This window comes from Molossus molossus, unplaced genomic scaffold (assembly GCF_014108415.1).
Source record: "Molossus molossus isolate mMolMol1 unplaced genomic scaffold, mMolMol1.p scaffold_m16_p_1, whole genome shotgun sequence".
Classification (NCBI taxonomy): Eukaryota; Metazoa; Chordata; class Mammalia; order Chiroptera; family Molossidae; genus Molossus; species Molossus molossus.
The window spans coordinates 174,328,051-174,350,452 of record NW_023425344.1 but is presented as its reverse complement, the minus strand read 5'-3'; the positions used below and the strand labels follow the sequence as shown (position 1 = coordinate 174,350,452).

The 22,402-nt window shown below is 40.8% G+C and overlaps 1 protein-coding gene across 1 annotated transcript; it reads left to right on the top strand.

The window, feature by feature from the left end:
- Nucleotides 1-8,856: 8,856 nt before the first annotated feature.
- Nucleotides 8,857-20,163, top strand: ZNF770 (zinc finger protein 770). The gene is made up of 2 exons (XM_036243714.1): nucleotides 8,857-8,947; nucleotides 15,726-20,163. The coding sequence occupies exon 2, from the start codon at nucleotides 15,782-15,784 to the stop codon at nucleotides 17,897-17,899; it is 2,118 nt and encodes a 705-aa protein (XP_036099607.1). The 5' UTR covers nucleotides 8,857-8,947; nucleotides 15,726-15,781; the 3' UTR covers nucleotides 17,900-20,163.
- The last annotated feature ends 2,239 nt before the right edge of the window (nucleotides 20,164-22,402 follow it).

Genomic DNA, 22,402 nt, shown 5'->3' with positions numbered 1-22,402 from the left:
CACTGTGGTTTACAAAGCTGCACAGGATCTGAGCCTACCATTCTCTGAGCTCATTTCGTTTTATACTACTTCCTTCGCGAGTGCCATTCTTGAGCCACTGGCCATGAACATAACGTGGTCATTCCTGTCTGAGGGCCTTTGTACTGGCTGCCACATTTGCCTGCAACCCTCTATTTATCGATCTATCTTCATACCACTCGCTCTTTCTTTTTCTTCAGGTTTCAGTTCATATGTCCTCTCCTCAGAGACCTTCCCTGATTCATCAATCTAAAGAAGTCCTCACATACCTCAATTCTCTCTTACATCACCCTGTCCCAATGTCCTTACCGCCATTAGAAATTACTTCATTTATTATTTGTTTATTTTCTATCTTTCCACCATCACTCTCAGCATGTAGCCTCTATAAGAGCAAAGATGTTGCCTGTCTTGTTTCTCTGCCTGGCATGTGGTCCTACTCAATAAATGTTTGGTCAAGGGAATAAACAAAAAGAGTTGGATGGCCCTGGCCAGTTTGGCTCAGCGGTTGGAGCATCGGCCTGCGGTCCAGAGAGACCCGGGTTTGGTTCCTGCTAAGGGCACGTACCTCAGTTGCAGTTTGTCCCCAACCCTGGTTGGTCGTGCGGGTGGCAGCCACTCAATGTGTCCTTTTCATGTCGATGTTTCTCTCTCACTCTCTCTTCCTCTCCCTCCCTCCCACTCTATCTGAACAAAAAGTGGAAAATTGTCCTCAGGTGAGATTAAAAAAAAAAAAAACCTGCACAAAAATAGTTGGATGTACATTGGTTTCCTAGGGCTGCTGTGACAAAGAACCACAAAATGCATGGTTTGAAACAACAGAAGTTTATTTTCTCATGTTCTGGAGGCTAAACGACAAAAGCAAGATGTCAGCAGGACCACGTTCCTTCTGCAGGCTCTAAGAAGAAATTCTTTCCTGCCTCTTTCCTGCCTGGTGGCCCCAGGCATCCTTGGCTCCGCCTCCGCCTCCATCTTCACATGGTGTTCTTTCCTGTGTCCGTGTCTTCCTGTGTCCTTTCCTTTACTTATAAGGTCATTGGTACTTGAATTCAGCACTCATCTTAAATTCAGGATGATTTTATATAAAAATCCTCAATTATATCTGCAAAACCCCATATCCAAATAGAGTCACATTCACAAGTACCCCAGGTTAGAAGTGGAACATATCTTTTTGTTTTATTTTGTTTTTGTTTTTGTTAATCCTCACCTGAGGATATTTTTCCATTGATTTTCAGAGAGTGGAAGGAAGGGAGGGGGAGAGCAAGACATCAATGTGAGTGCGACACATCGATTAGCTGCCTCTCGCACAACCCCGACTGGGACTAGGGATGGAACCTGCAACCCAGGTGAGTGCCCTTGACCAGAACTGAACCCATGACCTTTTGGGTTGTGGGTCAACGCTCTAACCATTGAGTAAATCTGCCAGGCTGGAACATATCTTTTTCAGGACACAATGAAATTCATTACAGGGCTGATAAAAAAAAAATAAGTCCTATTATGCCTGCTTCTTCTGCTGAGACAGATCCATTGTACATTCAAACGGGACTGCCTATTAGGACCCCTAGTGAACACCACATACAACAAGAAACATAAACATTTTCAGGTAATACATAAAAGAGGATCTTTACATCCCCCTGAAATATTAGAGGAGAGGCTGTCTGGATGTGGACAATAATTAATTAAAGTTTGCAAAATTCGGAATTAGGAATGCATGTGATCACAAAGCTGCAAATGCATCCCTGGGGTAGGCTGGATAGCTGAATGCTTAACAACACTTGGCAACGTGGTAGATAAATCAGATTTTTGACCATGCAACAGCTGGAAGGAGAAATCAACTCTGCATTTGTGTTAAAAACCGAAGAGGCTTTTGCAACAAAGCATTCCACATTGCAGTTGGAAAGCAGTTCGGAAAAACCAGGCTTGTTGGAGCAAGCTGCTGTAGGAGGAATTTAAAGCAAAGCATTACGGGAGAAGCTGAGCACCACTTGTGAAAATGTGAGTTATCCTCTTCACTCCTTGCTCTTAAGAAGTTATTCAAGGGAAGGAGGAGAGATTTTGATTGTTCGAGGTTAAAAGTAAAGGCGCCAGTCTAGCTGTGTGGAGTGTGCAGAGCTCAGCCACCTGAGAGTTCAGATTTCTAACTACCCAAGTCCCCTGCCTAGGGCTAAATGGCCCCCTTACTTTGAGTCAGAGAGCACACCAGAAAAAGCCCTGGACTTTATTTATTTAAAAAAAAATTTTTTTTTTTATCCTCACCCGAGGATACTTTTCCATTTTTTGTATAGATAGAATGGGAAGGAAAGAGAGGAAGGGAGAGAGAGAGAGAAACATCGACGTGAAGGGACACATCGAGTGGCTGCCACCCGCACAACCAACCAGGGCCAGGGACAAACTGCAACCGAAGTACGTGCCCTTAGCGGGAACCGAACCCGGGTCTCTCCGGACCGCAGGCCAACGCTCTAACCGCTGAGCCAAACTGGCCAGGGCGGCCCTGGACTTTAAATAGGAACCGTGACTACTGAATTTTTAACTAGTTAGGAAGCCAGGACCTAAATGAGATCAGTGGTACTGGACCTTGGAATCCAGCAGCCACCAGAGACAGCCTTCAAACCCGCAGCACCGCTCAGGGAGCAGGCTGAGAAGAGACATGACTTAGTTTGTTCTGGCTCTTCTGTGCAGGGCACTTTTTTGGTAGAATGTGCCTGTGAGAAGCACTCTATCCTGTCCACCAGAAGTGAAGATCTAGAAACAGAAAAGACATCACAGCGTCAAGCTCTCCTGACCCCATCAGCAAAAGAGCTTGGTAGATACCACAACACCCTCCCTCCTTGGTTGGCCTAGACCCTGGTATTATGGTAGTCAAGGGGCCGTTTAGTGAGAGTCCAGAAGTCGGCCCTGACCCGAAGGGTGAAAGATGTGGTCAAAGCCTTACGCTGGAAATCCTGCCTGCGATCTGGGTAACTCTGGACCCCCAGTGTGAGGAGTCGGTGGGGTGGGGTAGGATGCTGCTACATAACTAGAGCCAGAAATCCAGTAGGCATTATCCCTGAAAGAGCTTTAGAGAAAATTTCCAGCCACCCTTTAGGAGAGTGGGACTAGACGATGAGGTGGAGATGGTCCAATAGCCGCAAGTGAAATACAGCTGTACTGTGTTTTACTTTCTGATCCCAACTCACCACTCCCCACCTCCAGCCCCTGCCACCCTGCCCTCAAAAGTTGTGCAACAAAATATATAAGAGGCTGCAAGTATTTTCCTCGAGAAAATATATGGTAGGGAGAAAAGGCTTTTATTCACCAAAAATCCTCTTAGAAAGGAAGAGCTGTTGTCTTTGTTGGAAAATTTCTTTGATAATTGCTTGGGGGTAGAAACAGACACCTGAGGGGTGCAGAGCTTAGTCCATTGTCTGCGAGAGGCAAGTGGATGGTTTTATTGGTTGCTCCCTAGGAGGAGAAGGAAGGGAAAAGAGGAAGGATAAGAAGTGGAATAAAAACAGGAAATGTCAGCTCTCTGCTAGGCTTGGGGGCAGGAAGAGGCTTTAACAAGCATTAAAACTCAGTTTAAAATATTCCAAAAGGCACGTGAAAGATGCTGAAAATGTGGACTCCTTTCAAGTGCATTATTTTGGATGCTCTTGGTAGTGACTCCGTTGCTTCCAAGCCCCACATCCTCTCAGTAAAAGCCCTGTCCCCTAATCTTCAGGGAAGTATTTTTCACACACACACACACACACACACACACACACAACTTAATGTGAATAGATGTTTTTCTAGAAACTGATGAAGCTAAGTCCTATACTCAATGTGATATTGCAAAAAAGAAGACAGCCTAGAGGTTAAGGACTACAGAGAACAGATTCACACTAGGAGCAAACTGGGAAATCACAGGTACCGTGAAGACTGTCATAGGCCACAGACGTGGATTTTCACCCAAATTATTTGAGGAGTAGGCAGCCCCCAACTGACAATGTGTCTATTCTAATTTTGCCTCCTCCATTTCATTATCTAGATTACTTCTGAGTTTTCTAAGACATATGCATGCCATGCCTGTGATCAAAATTCGTCAAATATTCTCTATTTAGTGGTTCTCAACCTTCCTAATGCCACGACCCTTTATTACAGTTCCTCATGTTGTGGTGACCCCCAACCATAAAATTATTTTCGTTGCTACTTCATAACTGTAATTTTGCTACTGTTTTGTCTTAGGCGACCCCTGTGAAAGGGTCGTTCAACCCCCAAAGGGGTCGAGACCCACAGGTTGAGAACAGCTGGATTAAAAGAAAAATGGGGGGGGGCACTTTGCTGGGCATTTAAGGCCTTTCCTAGTTCCTGGCAAAGCACCTGGTGAGCAGCAGGTGGTCTAAATGTGGAGCATGAGTGAGCGGGGCTGGCTCTCTCATTACCATTAAGTCTCAACTCAAAAATCATAGAACTTTTCAGGAGGGTCACCGCTGGGTATCTACCAAAAAGCCAACAAGCCTGCTACCTAAAATTCCCATAGCCCCCCTTTGTGCTTATTTTTTCCTCAGTTCTTATCAATATTTAACATATATATTTTACTTTAATTTGTTGTCTGTCTCCCTCAGTAGCCATATAAATATATATCAACTATAAATGTAAAATCTATGAAGACAGGGATGTTTACCTTTTTAATGTGTCTACTCTTCTATCTCTAGTACGTAGAACAGGAATTGACCCATAGAAAGTGCTTATTTTATATATGTAGGACGGCTAGATGGGTGGATGGATCATTAAAGCGTCTGCTTAAAGACTATTTCTAATTGAAACTCCCCAGGCAGATTTAGATAGTCCCCATCCGCCACCTGCCCCACACATATCTTCCCTTATTATCCTGTACTTCTTTGTCTGCATGTTGTTCTGAGATGAAAACTGCATTGAAGTCAAGGGCCTCACTGTTTCATCTTTATACACTAAGTGAATCCCTTGTGCTTGGCACATGGTTTGTCAATAAATAGTTGACTGATTGATTATATTCCCCGTTTTAAAGATGGCAAAATGAGCTTCAGAAAGGTTAATAACTTTTAAAGACACACATTTAAAAGATGCCAAGATAAGATACTAACCCAAATGTATGCCATGACATTCCTTTACTTTTCCTCGCCGCAACTACCGTCTTTCCCTCGGATTTCTGATCCTGCCTCCACATATTCTATTTGTCCACATTATACTGTTGTAGACCAACGAGACAGACCAGACTCAGACTCCAAACTGGGTTCAAATTAAGAGAGATTTATTAGCCGTGCAGCGATTGTCCCATCCTACTCAGAGGAGAGAGCAGCCCCGAGCTCAGGGGGAGGGTTGCTTATATAGTTGTCTTAGTCCCTGTTAAGGAATTTGGGTTAAGGGTATGCGAGCAAGCAAGCGCGTACAGAAGCAGATATTTACAGTTAGCTGTTATGCCCGAGGGAACAATCAGTTTCTGTGTACACAAAGCAATGGTTATCTATACAATGCAGTGGTTATCTATTAGCAAATAGTTCTTGCCAATCCCTTAAAATCCAGGGGGCAAGGTCATATGTTAGTCCTTTACAATACCCTTTACTAAATCCTTATTCAAATCTGGTTGTGGCAGAAGTTCAGTTGGCAGGAAGAGTCAGACTGCAACGCACTCAGAGGATTAGAAAGGACTGTTTAATGTGCACCGGTGCTGTCCCAGCAGAGTCACCTCCAAAGTCTGAGCCTGAGCCCAGGTTCCAGCCGCCTATTATACATGATAAGCCTCCGGGCATTTGGGGGCCTTCTAGTTCCACTGTAGTTTAGGAGTTGGCGGATATACGGGAATTACATTACAAAAGGCAAAGGTGGGGTCTCCGCACTGCCTAAGGGGCTGCACCTGGCCTGCCTTCTCACAGGAGCTGGGGTGGAGGTCTTTGCACTGAGAGATAAGGGGATCGTCTGTGCCCAGCACGAGCTGCGGTGTATCCTCCTTGCCCTCTCAATCTAACCTAATGAAAAGTTCTGATGACTCTTACTCATGGTAATTTTCCCCCTTCTTCTTCTTCTTTTTTTTTTTATTAATTTATTTTTGTTACAGATGTTTCTCCTTCCTCCCCCCCCCCACTAATTCCCCTCTCCCCCTCCCTCTGTCCCCAGCTTTGTTGTCCACGTCCATTGTTCATGCATGCATGCATATAACTTCTGTGGTTTATTGCTCCCCCTCACCCTCTCTTCTGGGGATTGTCAGTCTGTACCCCACTTCCACATCTCTGGGCCTACCCCATTTTTCAGACTGTTATGTTTGTTATATTCCACAAATAAGTGAGATCATATGATACTTGTCTTTCTCTATTTGGTATGTTTCACTTAGGATAATACTTTCCAGGTCCCTCCAAGTCATCTCAAAGGATAAGAGATCTTTCTTACAGCTGTGGAGTACTCCATTGTGTATATGCCCCCTTCTTTCAGAAGCCTCCTGAGATAGCTGTCAAGGTAAGTGGGGAGGGGAAGGTATAGCCTTGGAAAATAGCTTGTCCACGTCCTTTTAATGTTCCACACGCCATATTCAGGTTCTTGGTGCAAAGGCCTATTTATTTTGCAGATAATGTACCCTCCATTAGTCCCCAATCTCACATAGTAGTCTCTCATGGTCTGCATATCTCTCTTAAGAATTTATGTAGCTGGCGGTGAATGCAATTGTTTACATGGTTTGGCTGAGCTGAGCTTCCAGGGGGAGCTGCAGAATAGAGGAAGTTTCCCAGGTAGAACAGAAACATTCTCATAGATACAGAGAACATTTTGTTGGTTGCCAGATGGGAGGGGGGGTGGGGGAATGGGTGAAAAAGGTGAAGGGATTAAGAAGTACAAATTCATTGCTAGACTGACAAACCTCAAAGGGAAAGGGGTTGGGGGGAGGTGGGAAGAAATAAACTAAGGAATTTATATGCATAACCAATGGTCACAGACAATAGTGTGGGAAATGGCGGGAGGGGGGCGGGATGGGGGAGGAGGGGGACAATGGGGGAAAAATGTGGAACATCTGTAATACATTCTACATTCAACAATAAAGATTAAAAAAAAAAAAAAAAAAAAGAATAGAGGAAGTTTCCAAAGTTTATTTGAATAAACAGAATCCCACCCTGGGGTTAGCACTCAAAACACCTGAAGCTTTCTCCATTCTCTCTCCCTCTTTGCTTCTGTTGGAAGTTGGGCTTCAGCCTTTCCTAAACCTGACTCCTCCAAGGCTGCCAAGTGAGAGGGAAAAGCTCATTTTCTATTAGCCATTTCCTCCTGTTACCACATCAAAAATAGAGACTTACTTTTCACTATCCCAACATCTCCCTTTTTAACATTAGATATAACAATTTTTGTTGTCAGTGGTCCTTTGAAAGTAATGCAAACAGTTATAGTAAAAGAAAAATGTGCTTGTTAGTTGTTCTCATTTCCTCACCTTTCAGAGACAGTTATAATCAGAACCTACAAAAATCTAAATTCTTTTCCAATGCCTTTTATACTTAAAATCTTCAATAGATAAGCATCATATTCAGTAATCATGTACCACCCTTGTCTGTAACTGTACTACACATTTAACCCTTAGTTGTGTCTATATAAAATGTGTCTACATAAAATTGTAAGGAATCGGGGGCGCCGCCGAATAAAACAGAGAAGAGACTGGAGAGCCAATCAGCCGAATAAACAGGGATCAGGCTTTATTGGGTACACTCCGGGCGGGTTCACAGACTCCGGGGGTCGAGTCCTAGAAGCCGCGCTCAATGTAGGGGCTTGTGTCTTTTATATCTGCCTGTTGCAGCTGGAATTTGTCCCTTAGGGTTTGGCCCTGCGGGGGTTATGCATGGAGCCTCTGGAATATGAATAGATAAGATGGGAGTTAATCTATAGGCTCAAGGCAGGCCGTTCAGGGTGGGAGACAAGGCTGAGCAAGGAGACAATGGTCGAGCACTTTGCCTGATGCCAGTTCCCCAGGCCATCGGACAAAAATGTTAATATATCTATAATTTTGGAAACAGTCATGAATTTAGAAAGTTGCAGGTCTGGTATTAGACTTCCTGTATTCAAATCACACCTCCATCGTCTATCAGTTGTGTGATATTAAGTTCCTTAATGTCTGGGTCTCATTTTAAAATAGGATCCTATCACTTCATCAAGTTGTTGTATTGGACATAAAAACTAATTAATCAGTGGTAACAACGATTTGAGGCTTACTACGCACTAGGCATTATGTTGAGCACTTTGCAACCATCTAATTGAGCAACCTGAAGAAACCACGACGCTAGGCAGAGATTTGCACATTGTAGACAACTAAAATCGGTATAAGGAATGAAAGAGGCTCAGGGAAGCCAACAAGGTCCGCAGCTGGCAGGCCAGAGGTGGAGCCTGGCATGGACCCAGTTATGTTTCATCACAAAGCCTATCTCCAACCCTTAGCCGTATCTGACGACCTACCGAGGGCCGAGGACAGTGCTAGCACAGAAAGCCCCTGACACGTGGCCTTCTTGTCACTGGCCTGCATTAGGGAGCCGAGCCGAGAGGGTCTGCAAGGCGGGCTCTCCAGTTTCCAGCCGGACCCTGGGCCCAATGGGCAGAGATACAAGGTTTCCCTAGTCAACACTTAGGGATGAGATGGGAAATGCACCCTTCCTCACTCCTTTGTTCTCTTCCCCACCGCAACCGAAGTGCGGGGTGAGTGGCGCTGGGGTTGGGGACGCACCTCTCTCTGAGCACCCTCTTGCCAAGGAAACTCGCGGCCCGCGCCGAGGTGCCACCGGCCCTAGGGTTCCGGGGAGCGTGTTTCCAGCCGGACCACGTCCCCGAGCGCGCTCGAGTGCCGCGCATGCGCGCTCAGCCCGTCGCCGCGCCGGCCTTGCGGACCTGCGCTTGCTGCTTTGAGCGTGCGCTTGCTGCCTCCACCGCGCCTGGGCCCTGAGATGTGCGGCCGCCGGGTCCGTGCCAGCTGCAGGTGCGTGAGGAGGGCTTCAGGAACCCGGGTGTGAGGTGGAGCGAGTCGCGGGAAGGATCGGGCCTGCTTCGATCCCTCCAAAGTGCTCAGGGACCCAGAACGGGGGCGCCACGACCTTAGCTCCTTTGCCTTTCCCACTTCCCCGCGTCTTGACTGCGTCTCACGGGAGTGGGAATCGCTGGGAGGAAGGCCCAGAGAGAATGCTTCTCCTTTGCCGGGACGGGTCATGCCACCCAAGGCATACTGCCCCTGGTTGCGGCCAAAGCGGTGTTCACCCTTGCTTGCCCTTCCTTTACTGCTGTGGGGTTTTGCAATCTCTGGACTGGGCTAGAGCCTTAGGTGCTTATTGGTTGTGGCCCATTAGGGCAAGGGCTAGACCTCTGGATCCTCGGTCCAGTGCAGCCCCCTGGGAGGGGGGAGGGGGTTCACGGGCAAGAGTAGAGGGAGAGAAAGGAGAGGGAGGGAAAGACTGATACATGTCGCCAGAGATTATTTTTTCCAAGTGAAAGTTGTCTAAGTTTCTCTCAGGTCTTTCGTTTCTTTTTCATTGACTTTTGTAGATATCCTCATTGCGTTTTAATGGTGTTAGTTAAAGCTAGAAAACCATCAGGCTTTCAACCTTGAAGCAGCTTTGGAGTTTTTTTTTTGAGACTCGTTATTACAGCCTCTGACGGAACGGACCTTAGTGTTGTCAGGTTGGTTTTCAGATCGAACCCCTGAGGTTTGCTATTTTATTTTAATTTTCAGTTTAACATAGGAAAAATTACACAGTTGGGGGTGTTTGTTTGTTGTTTTTTAAAAAAAATATTGACCAAGAAATTTAATTCAAAGCACAGAGAATCAGTTGAAGTAGGATTTGGACCGCTTTCAAATTAATATGCACCCTGTAGAAGTACGTGGGGGGTTGCACTTGGAGCGTTGGGGATCCCTGAGCCGTCACTTATAAATAGGACATGAGATCACTGCTTGCCACCAATAGCCCTAACAATATTGGGCTCCCAGTAAGTGTTATCCCACGTGATTTGGAGGCCAGTGACAATAGTATCCAGCCTTAGTCCTAGTGGTATATGATCAGCCTTAGACTCTTTTTTGCATAGAAACTATAGGTAGTCAATTCCTATTATAATCAGAGATGGTTGTTTGTGTGTGGGTCTAGAGTGGCTTTCTTTTCTTTTTTTTTTTAAAGACTGTTTCATAGACACTAGTAAAGGGAAGGAGAAATATAAAAAATGAATTGAGGAACCTGGCTCCAGGTCAGAATCCTCTGTGTGATCTTTCAGACCCAACCATAGACCATGGCAAGGCTTTGCCTGGCTAGCCTGGGTAGGGGAGGTGGGAGCTGGGGAGCTGCTCTTCCCACACCAGACACTTGTGCATGGTCAGTGCATTGCAGTTTTCTGGAAGGAATTCCTCCTGCTAGCCATGCTGATATTATGCTGCATTCCTGGCTCGGGTACCTCTGCTGTAAGGACACTGGCTGAGGCACTTCCAGGCGCCTCCACCATGACCTTATTGGGAAGGGATGTCCTTGACTGATGCACTTCTCTCCATTTTGACTCAGGACCTTTCCACTCCTAGGCCTTCCTTCTTCCTGGTTCAGAGGCAGAAGCCTTTTGTTTGGGCCTCTGCAGTAAGATGATTGATTGTGTGCACTTCATCTACCTGACCCTCACTTAGTACGTGGTCCATTTCATGGACCACTGGAGAGCCAGTAGTACTTCTTTTAGCCTCTTTCCTCCACTGTCACAGTAAACAAACAAAGGCTTGATTCAGTTTGGTTCATTGTCTTGGTTGACTATGTGAACACTTGGTCGCTCGGACAGTAATTAAATAAATTGCCAAGTTCTTGGCAGTTCACTGGTAGTTCACTGGATTCATGACTTAATTTTAATCCTCATAACTGCTACTGTGTTAGCCTGTTTAGAGATTTGGAGGTTGTTCATCTGCAGTGTCTCTAACAGTGACATGAAAATGCATATTAACAGCACCAACAGGTGATTGTTACTTACATGGATGTCTGGGTATTTATAAAGTAATACAGTGACTTGCAGTCAGATTATTTTATTTTGCATAAATCTCTGTGGCATATTTCATTTGACCTCTAATTAAATTTTTTTAATAAATATTTTGGGATTATATGGGCCAGTTGAACAAAACAAGACACTGTTTTCCTTCGTAATCCTGTCTTATCCTGTGGGCCTTGATCTTACTTAAATAGATTACTTAGACACTTTGAATAAAGTAATTGATTTGTTTTGGGTTCCTCTTTCTAGTGTTGTGTGAAGAAGTACACCAGGAACAGCTTTTACAAACCTTTTTTTACCTCTTCCTACAGAAATTTCACAAAACAGTATTTATCTTTGCTGTATGTTATGCCAGCAATTTTCAACCTTTTCATCTCATGGCACACATGAACTAATTACTAATTTCTGCCACACACCAAAAAAATATATTTTTTACCAATCTAACAAAAAAAAAATAGGTATAATTTTGATTCGGTCACTGAATGGCTATTGTGTTGGCTGTTGTCATTTTTTTATTTGACACTCTAAGGGAAAAGAGGTCAGTGCTGCTGACTAAATAGTCAGCTGTTGCATGTTTTTAAAATTCTTGCAGCACGCTGGTTGAAAATAACTGTTATAGCCCTGGCTGGTTTGACTCAGCGGTTAAAGCATCGGCCCTCGGACCAAAGAGTCATGGGTTCGATTTCAGTCAAGGGCATGTACCTCAGTTGGAGTTTAGTGCCCAGTTCTGATCCGGGCCATGAGGAGGACAACCACTCAATGTATCTCTCTCACATCGATGTTTTGCGCTCTCTCTCACTCTCTCTTTGTTCTTCCCTCCCTTTCTCCCTCCTGCTTTCTCTCTTCCTCCCACTCTATCTGAAGATAAGTAGAAAAATATCCTCAGGTGAGGATTTAAAAAAGAAAATGATTTTTATACAATCTGGTATTTTCTACTCTGTTTTATTAAACAAAAATGTTGATCATGACCCATTCAATTGATTTTACAACTCATCAATGGGTAGTGACATGCAGTTTGAAAAACACTAAAATAAAGCAACTAATAGAATATATTTGCTCAGCAAATGAATTATGATTTTTTTTGTTTCTGATTCAGATTGTTGAAGAGAACCACACAGTGGATATGTTTGTGATTTTGTGTTTAAGGAGCCTTCACAGAGAGGACAGTAAATAGCATATAGCATATATGGTGGATGTTGGCTAAATAACTGACAAAAGAGGCCTGGCCTGTTAGGCTCAGGTGTTGTAGTGTCGGCCTGCGGACCAGTGAGACCGAGGTTTGATTCCAGCCAAGGGTACATACCTCGGTTGCGGTTTGTCCCCGGCCCTGGTTGGGGTCGCATGGGAGGCAACCAGTCGATGTGTCTCTCTCACATCAATGCTTCTCTCTCTGTCTCCCTCCCGTCCTCCTAATCTGTCTGAAGATGAATGGAAAAATGTCCTTGGGTGAGGATTAAAAGAAAAAAATGATAAATAACTGACAGAAGAACCCTGAGTTTCTGATAAACTTGTCATCTCTCTGACTGCCTTATTTAAGGAGAATGCAGTAGTAGAAAAAAAGAAGAAAATTGACTTCTCATAAAAGAAGAGAAGACAGGGTGTAAGATGGTTGTGGAAGTGCTTTTTTATGTGTTCTACAGAGGTATATTGGAAGAAAAGGTTTTACCTTTATATTAACTCTGAAAACAAAATGATCCTTTTATCATAATGCCTAAAAGTGAACCACACTCAACTTTCAGTTACTTAACCATAGATAAGTGTGTTTGTCGCCAGTTGATGGACTTTGTTGCCTCCGTACTTGTTTTTTTAGAGATTCTACAACAAAGTGGAAAGGAGAAATAAAAAGAGCTGTAAATTTAATTAGTGTATTTATCCTAGTTAGAAACCCTAGAAATGGTATTATGTAGATGAGGACAAAGTTTTAAAATTTGATTAGTGTTGATACCTTAACACTTATATCACTTCAGTTTTCTAATCACATTACAGTGCATCAGGAGGCGGTTTCTCTGTTTCAGAGATAAGGAATCTGTATTTCCTTCTTCCTGCCACCAAGATCATACAGTAGCAAATCTAGAACTAGAACCCAGGTTTCCTGGGATATTTTCTTTCACTTGTCATGTCTCTTTTGATCCAAAGAAGAAGCAATTGAGAGTAGATAGGTATTAATGATGTGGCTAAGAAATCTAACTTCGAAAAATGAAATATTCCATTCTCAAATCATGTCCATACCATAATATGCTATAATCTAATTTTTAGTATTATATTTTAATTCGTACACTGTTTACTTCTCTACCCCAAATTTATTTATTTATTTATTTTTTTAACTTCACCTGAGGACTTTTTTTGGTTTTTGTTCAGATAGAGTGGGAGGTAGAGAGAGGAAGAGCGAGAGAAACATCGACGTGAAAGGGACACATCAAGTGGTTGCCACCCGCATGACCCAACCAGGGCTGGGGACAAACTGCAACCGAGGTACATGCCCTCAGCGAGAACTGAACCCGGGTCTCTCTGGACCGCAGGCCAACACTAATCACTGAGCCAAACCTGCCAGGGCTCTAGCCCAAATTTTAAAAAGTGGCAAATCAACTAAATGTTGACAAATCTATTTAATAGTGAACTAGGAACATTGGAATTAAGTGGTCTAGTTAATGTTAAAAAAATTCAAGTCAGTCTCATTTTAATGTATCATCTTAATTAGAAATATAGCTTAAAATTATATAGGTTTTTAAATATTTTTATTTATTTTTTTAATTAATGTATTTTTGTTACAGATGTTTCTTATATTCTCCCATTGACACCCTTCTCCCCTCTCTCCCCCTCCCCCCCACAGTATTGTTGTATATATCTGTTGGTTATACATACATGCATATACGTTTTCTGGTTTATCTCTCCCCTCACCCCCCAGAAGGAATGATTCCTTTTTCTGTGTCTCTGGGTCTATTCTGTTCATCAGCTTATTTTGTTCATTATATTCCACAAATAAGTGAGATCATGTGATATATGTCTTTCTCTGAATGGCTTATTTCGCTTAGCATAAAACTCTGCAGTTCCCTCCATGTTGTCTCAAAGGATAAGAGATCTTTCTTACAGCTGCATAGTATTCCATTGTGTCTATGTACCACAACTTTTTTATCCACTCACCTATTGATAGACACTGGGGCTGTTTCCAGATCTTAGCAATTGTAAATAGTGCTGCTGTGAACATAGGGGTGCATATATTCTTTGTGACTGGTGTTTCAGTCTTCTTAGGATATATTCCTAGAAGTGGGATTGCTGGGTCAAATGGCAGTTCAATTTTTAATTTTTTGAGGAAACACGTATTGTTTTCCATAGTGGCTGCACCAGTCTGCATTCCCACCAGCAGTGTACTAAGAGTTCCCTTTTCTCCACACCCTCTCCAGCACTTGTTTGATGTTTTGTTGATGGCAGCTAGTCTGGCAGGTGTGAGGTGATACCTCATAGTCATTTTAATTTGCATCTCTCTCATGATTAGTGACATTGAGCATTTTTTCATAGGTCTCTTAACCATTTGTATGTACTGTTTGGAGGGGTGTCTCTTTAGGTCTTCTGCCCATTTTTTAATTGGATTCTTTGTCTTCTGTTGAATTATATGAGTACTCTATATATTTTGGAAGTTAACCCCTTATCTGATGTATTGTTGGCAATTATGCTCTCCCATATAGTGGGTTCCCTTTCTATTTTGATGCTTGTTCTTTTGCTGTGCAGAAACTTTTAAGTCTGAGATAGACCCATTTATTAATTTTTTCCTTTGCTTCTCTTGCCCTAGGCGTTGTATCAGTGAAATATTCTGCTGCGTGTGTTGTCTGAGATTTTGCTGCCTACATTGTCTTCTAGGATTTTTATGGATTCATGAGTCACCTTTAAGTCTTTTATCCATTTTGAGTTTATTCTTGTGTATGGTGTAAGTTGGTGGTCTAGTTTCATTTTTTTTGCATGTAGCTGTTCAATTTTCCCAACACCATTTATTAAAGAGACTGTTTTTTCTCCATTGTATGCTCTTGCCACCTTTGTGAAATATTAATTGAGGATAATGTCTTGGGTCAATTTCTGGGTTCACTGCTCTGTCCCATTGATTTATATGCCTGTTCTTGTGCCAGTACCAGACTTTTTATTACAGTGGCTTTGTAGTATAACCTGCTCTCTGGTATTGTGATCCCTCCTACTTTGTTCCTTTTTTTTTAAGATTGCTGTAACTATTCAGGATCTTTTTTGGTTCCATATAAACTTTTGGAGTATTTTTTCTAGTTAGGTGAAATATGTCGGTATTTTAATGGGGATTGCATTGAATCTATAGATTGCTTTGGGTAGTATGGACATTTTAATAATGTTAATTCTTCCAGTCAGTGAACAAGGTATATGATTCCACATTTTAATATTTTCCTCTATTTCTTTTTTCAATGCCCTGTAGTTTTCTGCAAACAGGTCCTTTACTTTAGATAAATTTATTCTTAGGCATCTTAATTTTTTTGTTACAGTGGTAAATGGGATTGTTTTTATGTTTCTCTTTCTGTGTGTTCATGTGAATATTTCTTTTAAAGACTCATCATTTCTCTTTATGTGTGAAATTAGTTTTATGATTCTAAAGTATTCATCTAAAATGGTCGTTAACTTTTAAACACAAGAAAACTCCAGATCTCCCTCTTATCCTTAATATTTTTAGCCAAAGGACAATTATTTCTTCTCATATGAGTAAATAATTTTTAAATTAATACATTTTTATTTTTTATTTTTAGACATCTGTGGAGATTACGAATACTATGGAACTCATCAAAATATATCACTGAAGGATATGATGGCTGAAAACAATTTAAAAATGCTAAAGATTGAACAGTGTGTAGTAGCCAACAAACTACCCAGAAACAGGCCATATATTTGCAATATTTGCCTCAAGCACTTTGAAACGCCATCAAAATTAGCTAGGCATTACCTCATTCATACTGGTCAGAAGCCATTTGAATGTGATGTGTGTCATAAAACCTTTAGACAACTAGTTCATCTGGAGAGACATCAACTAACTCATAATCTGCCTTTCAAATGTACGATTTGTCAACGCCACTTTAAAAATCTGAAGACGTTTGTGAAGCACCAACACCTTCACAATGAAACCTACCAGAATGATGTTAAACAGGTCAGAAGACTGTTGGAGGCCAAGCAAGAAAAGCCAGTCTATGGAATGTATCATACTTTTACTGCAGAGGAGAGACGGGCATTACACCCGTGTACTAAGTCTGATCCTACCTACAGCCCTACAAAGAAAAAGAATATTCACGCATGTACAATCTGTGGCAAGATGTTTCCGTCACAATCAAAACTCAATAGGCATGCACTTATTCATACTGGTCAGAGGCCTTTTAAATGTGTCCTGTGCAGTAAATCTTTCCGTCAGTCAACTCATTTAAAAATCCACCAACTCACACATTCAGAAGAAAGACCTTTTCAATGTTGTTTCTGTCAAAAAGGATTTAAGATTCAAAGCAAACTTCTGAAGCATAAACAAATCCATACCAGGAATAAGACTTTTCAGACTCTTTCATTAAAGGTGAAGAGTCCGGAGTCGTGCCCCTTGCCTAATAAATTAAATGCAAAGCAGGATGGTTTTGAAAATGGTGATATAGGTGAATTTGATGAGAATAATCAACTTGATGTCCACTCTATTTATATTGTTCCTTTTCAGTGTCCAGAGTGTGAAGAGTGTTTTGAATCCGAACAGATTCTCAATGGACACAAGTGTTTTCCTGCCAGAAGTGTCAAAATTCCAAGCCGTTTCAAAAGAAGCCTCAACTATAAAACTATTGTTAAAAAAATCTTGGCCAAACTTAAACGTGTCGGGAGTAAGAAATTAGATAATTTTAAATCTGAGAAAAAAGTATTTAAAAACGGTTTCTTAAAAAATTGTGATCTTATTCCTGGTGAGCAGAGCCCTGAACAAACCAAGAGAACATTTATGGGTTCTCTTGGCAAACATGGAACATATAAGACAGTTGGCAATAAAACGAAAAGAACATTGACTCTGCCGTCTTCTTGGCAAAAGCACTTCCAGAGCCAGAATATGGGGAAAAACTTGAAAGGCATCCTTACGACAGAAAACATGTTAACTGTGGATAATTCAATGAATAATAAAGACATATCTATCTGTGGTTCATCAGGTGAGGAATTCTTTGATAACTGTGAAGTGCTTCAGTGTGGTTTTTCAGTTCCAACGGAAAACATGCATGTTGGACATAAGATGTGTCCTTGTGACAAATGCGAGAAAGTATTTCCTTCTATATCTAAACTACAAAGACACTATTTAATTCATACTGGACAGAGGCCTTTTGGCTGTAATGTTTGTGGGAAATCTTTTAGACAGTCAGCTCACTTAAAAAGACATAAATTAACTCATATGGAAAAGATGCCTTATAGAAGATCTCTCTGCCAAGTAGAATTTGACAATTTGAGCAAACTTTTCATTCATCCAGGCGATAATGTTAACTATAAGACTTCCCAACAATGCCAGACTCTTGGTTTTCAAAAATGTGAGGTCCCAGATTCAGATCAAATATCAGAAATAAAAGTTAAGGCCGAATCGGAGGATTTCATTGTCGGCACCCACGATAGGAGCAGGCAGCCCTCTCTCGCTAATGCACTCCTGGAATCAGAACAGAGCCATCATAGTCATTGTTGTAGTTATTCAGGACATACTGAGAAGAATGATGGCCTTCTTTACCAATGCAGTGTTTGTTCTAAAAGTTTTAGATCCCCATCTAAACTGGAGAGACACTATCTAATTCATGCAGGGCAGAAGCCATTCGAGTGCTCAGTTTGTGGCAAAACATTCAGACAGGCCCCTCACTGGAAGAGACATCAACTTACTCACTTTAAGGAACGACCACAAGAAAAAGTGGTTGTCTTAAATTCGGTTATGTAACTGACAGAGCCACTAACATTTGTGGTCTCTCTGGTGATCTTGTTCTTAAAGCCTGTGCATTTAAAATGGGTTTTCATCAAAAGGCCTGCATTAGGTTGAATGATTTTTATAGGCAGTTGCTTGTCCTGCACAGTAAGATAGGATACATAGAAAATTAAGACAATGTTTTAGGAACAGCCGTATTTTTAGAGGGAAGAACATGATTTGATGCTATAAAGTAAGCATCTATTTTATTGTAATATATACTTTGGCTTTATTGGAATCCATTTGTTGTAAATCCATGATGCGGTACAAACATTAATTTTTTAAAGGAATTATTCCTTAAGACATGTCATCTTTTAGAAATAGTCAAAAACTGAGAGGCAAAAAGTGGATTTTGGCTGCAGCAAATAGCTCCATGATGTTTCATTTATTTTACATTTCATGTGAAAGTACAATTTTGTTCACCTATGGCTCAAATTCCATTGCAAAGTTTTTTCCTATAAGTTTAAAAAACATAAAGACAATAAAAGTGAAAATGGATGAGAAAATCAGCATTATTTTCACTGGTATTTTCTGCTACTTATTCTTAGGATTCTGTGGTAGCTTCACCTCCTTTTTCACAGGTGATTACCTTCACTTTCTGCCCAACCTGCTGTTGTCTTTCCCAAAGTAATGTAAAAGTAGCAGGGAGGCTAGGATACACTTCACACATTTACATATTTGTTTATCAGGAATATTGTCCAAGTGCCATAATCTTTTTGATGATATGTATGCAGTGTTATCTTTTCAGAGCAATAAATGTAATTCATCTATTTAATTTTTACATTTACTTCAGGAAAACTTCCTTTTAATGCCTCTATTTTTTTTCTTCTTATTTCTTTCATTTAATGCTTCTTTAACTGAGTGGTCCTATGACTTAACTAAATATCCTGTTAAGTCTGATCAAAATGCAATGACTAGGTCTGGTTATAGTTTTTATTCCTCTATTTTTTTTTTTTTACAATATTCTAATGTGAAAGAATGTTATTGTGATCTTTAGTAAATTGTTATTTTAATTAGTAAAGCAATTATTCCTGTATAGGAATAAGATGCCTATAGAATTGAAGGTGTCGTTCTAAACAATACTGTCATGATTTGGGTAATATTTCATCTTAAATTATAAAGACTTCTAATCACAATTGCCCTTCATAGTTGCCATTTTTAATAACATTTTTAAGAATAGCATTTTCTAGCAAAAAACAAACAAAAAAACCATTACCTATTTAAGGTGAAAAGTCCAGATGGGTATTGTAGCTCACTTATTCAGTGACAAACCCTCTACTGAGAATGGATAGATGAACAATTGTAAGTTTTGCATCTACTCAATGAACTGTGTGAAAAGGGAGGGGTTGATCTGCTTACGTGTTTTACAGATGAATTTTGAGAAACCTGGGTTTCATTTACCGAGATGAAACAACAGTACAGATAAAATCCCCAGTGATGTACAAATGTGTAGGAGAATTATGTTTTAAAGAATAAATTCTCTTAGGTTTCCTTGACATAAGTTCCCACAGTGCAAGCAAGATGGCTTATAGAATTTGCTTTAGGCAAACTTCTCAAGAACACATCTATTACATTAAAGCAAGTAATAACAAGTTCATATTTTCTAAGAATAAAGGTTCAAGGGTGCCCCCCCCCAATATGTCTGAAATTATGTATTAGGGGATTTTCCTAAGCTACTGATACAATTTTATTTGAAGTAAATGTCTCATGTACTCCTTTCCCAGTCCAAACAGGGAAAGTTCTTAACCGTGTTGTGCTTGTAGGATTATTAGACTTTATTTGCCTCAGTGATACTATACTTCTTTTGGCCCATGCCTTTTTAAACTGTTTCATATTGAAAGTTGGAATATTGTAAAAATTTTGTCAAAGATGTACTGTAGTGCTATTTGAAGTACCTGTAACAAAATACTGACCTTTCCTATCACTATAAGCTTCTTGTGGAAACTATAGGAGTGAAAATAAACTGTATACATCTATGATAAGATTAAACATTAGAGAGTAAATAATTTGCTGCATGCCAGAATGGTTAGTGTTATTGAATCAATTACTTTGGTTTTCTGAAAAAATAAACCTTAAAGAGAACTAGAAGAAATTTTTCTTTGGGTGATTCCAGTCTGTAACATGATCATTTACAGAAGTAATTTGATTGCCTTAGTGGAATTGTTTCTTGTTTTCTATTGCACTAGGTTCTATAATTTTAGGACGAAAAGTGTATTTACTGAAGAAAAGTAGGTGGTGGTTAAGAGTCTTTAAAAATTAAAATTTCAGAATATTTTTAAAATAAAGTTTCAAATTACACAGTTTGGACTTTTTTTTAAAGGGAAAATCATGTGTAACTGGATCAAGGTACTGGTTACCAAATACTGAACTTCCTAACATGAATATTTAATCATTTACTTTTCTGTTCAGGTTAAATGTCTATTATAGCTTCATATCACCACAAAGGGATGTGTTAACTCCATTGCATGTCACATGATGTACCTTCCTACCCATTCATCCTCTTTGGCCTTCCTCCAAATTTTTACTAAAGAAATATAGAATGATTCCCCCAATGCGTAGTATCCTTGCTGTTCTTGCCTCTGTCTTGTCTACCTAGTATTAATTTAAATTAGATACAGATTCTCACACTCTTCAAAGAAAAAATTTAGTTGAACCAGATTTTGATCATTTTTCTTCCATGATTATGAGAGAAAACGTGTTCAAAACTGACTTGTAGAAAACATTTCAATTTACATGTTACATAAGAACCAATTAGAATTACAAATATTTTAGCAACAGTCTTTGAAGTCTGGGTATCTTCCAGTAACCCTTCGTTAGAAATAACATTTGTAAGGACTTTTATGATGCAGAATATTTGTTTTTCAGAAGCTTCAGGGAAAAGGAGCATTTAATTACTATCTTGAAATTTCTCCTATTACCAGTTAGAAGGGGTTAGAATTTCAGGGCTAACTATAGGAATTGTATTAGTACTAAGAGAAAAAAAGAAACTTAAAGGAAAAGTGGTACAATGGTATTATCAAATGGAATATGGAACGTGTAGTACTTTGCATCTGCATGAGCAAACTTCTATGCATTCCTCGAAATTTAAGCTTAAATACACCTTTTTCTGGAAGCCTTTGGCTTTACCCAGCACTCTATCCACTGTACTCACATTGCCTTTTGTCCATAAGTATTTAAAGAAAAAATTTTTTTTCCTTTATTGATTTTAGAGAGAGAAGTGAGAGGGAGAGAGAATCATTGATGAGAGAACATCATTTGGCTGCCTCCTGCATGCCCCCCACTGGGGATTGGGCCCACAACCTGGGCATGTGCCCTGACCGGGAATTGAACAGGCCACCTCCTGGTGCATGCATGGGTTGATGCTCAACCACTGAACCACACTGGCTGAACTCATAACTCTATTAATTGTCACTGTTGATCAGTGTTTTTCAAACTCTAGTGTGCACTGGAATCATCTAGAGGGCTTGTTTAAAAACAGATTGCTGACTGTTTTTGATTTGGTGTCAGTTTGGGCCTGAGAATTTGCACTGATACACATTAGCTGTTTCTGCTGTATTGAGACTACACTCTGAAACCCACTGAGCTGAACTACGTGCTTCTGGAAAGCATGTTTTTATGTTTTACATTTAGTTTAAAACAGCTTCTGTACATTATATTTGTACATCTTGGTATCCTCAAATATATACTGAATGTGTGAAGGAAGAAATGAATGGAGCCATTATTACAAACTCTTTGAACATTCTCCTTAAATCTATAATTTCAGCCCTGGCCGGTTAGGCTCAGCAGTTAGAGCATCGACCTGTGGTCCAGAGACACCCAGGTTTGGTTCCTGCTAAGGGCATGTACCTCGGTTGCAGTTTGCCCCGGCCCTGGTTGGGTCGTGTGGGTGGCAGCCACTCGATATGTCCCTTTTACGTCAATGTTTCTCTCTCTCTCTCTCTCTCTCTCTCTCTCTCTCTCTCTCTTCTCTCTGCCTCCCACTCTATCTGAACAAAAAATGTCCTCGAGTAAGGAAAAAAAAATTAATTAAAAATCTATAATTTCACTTAGAGCCATTCATTCACTTGGAATGAGTTTGCTTTCTAATATGTTTAGGTCAAAATCCAATGTGTACTCTCAAAACTTCCTTCCGCTTCACCCCAAAATGCCATTTTATCTTTATGCCTTCCTTTTCTTACCTTATATCCCAGAATAATGATGTTCCTCCACCATCTGAAGTTAGATTTTCCTTATTCCCATTCTGGTCCCAGGAACTTCATTAATAATTCCTTCTTTTTTCTGGTATCTTCAGTTTTTCCCTCTCCATTGGTTCCTTCCCCTCTGCCTAAGGGGAAAAAAAAATCCAGCCTTGGCCAGACAGTTCAGTTGGTTAGAGCATCTGCCCAATATGCCAAGGTTACAGGTTTGATCCCCTGTCAGGGCATTACAAGAATCAACCAATGGGCCTGGCTGGTGTGGCTCAGTGGTTGAGCATCCACT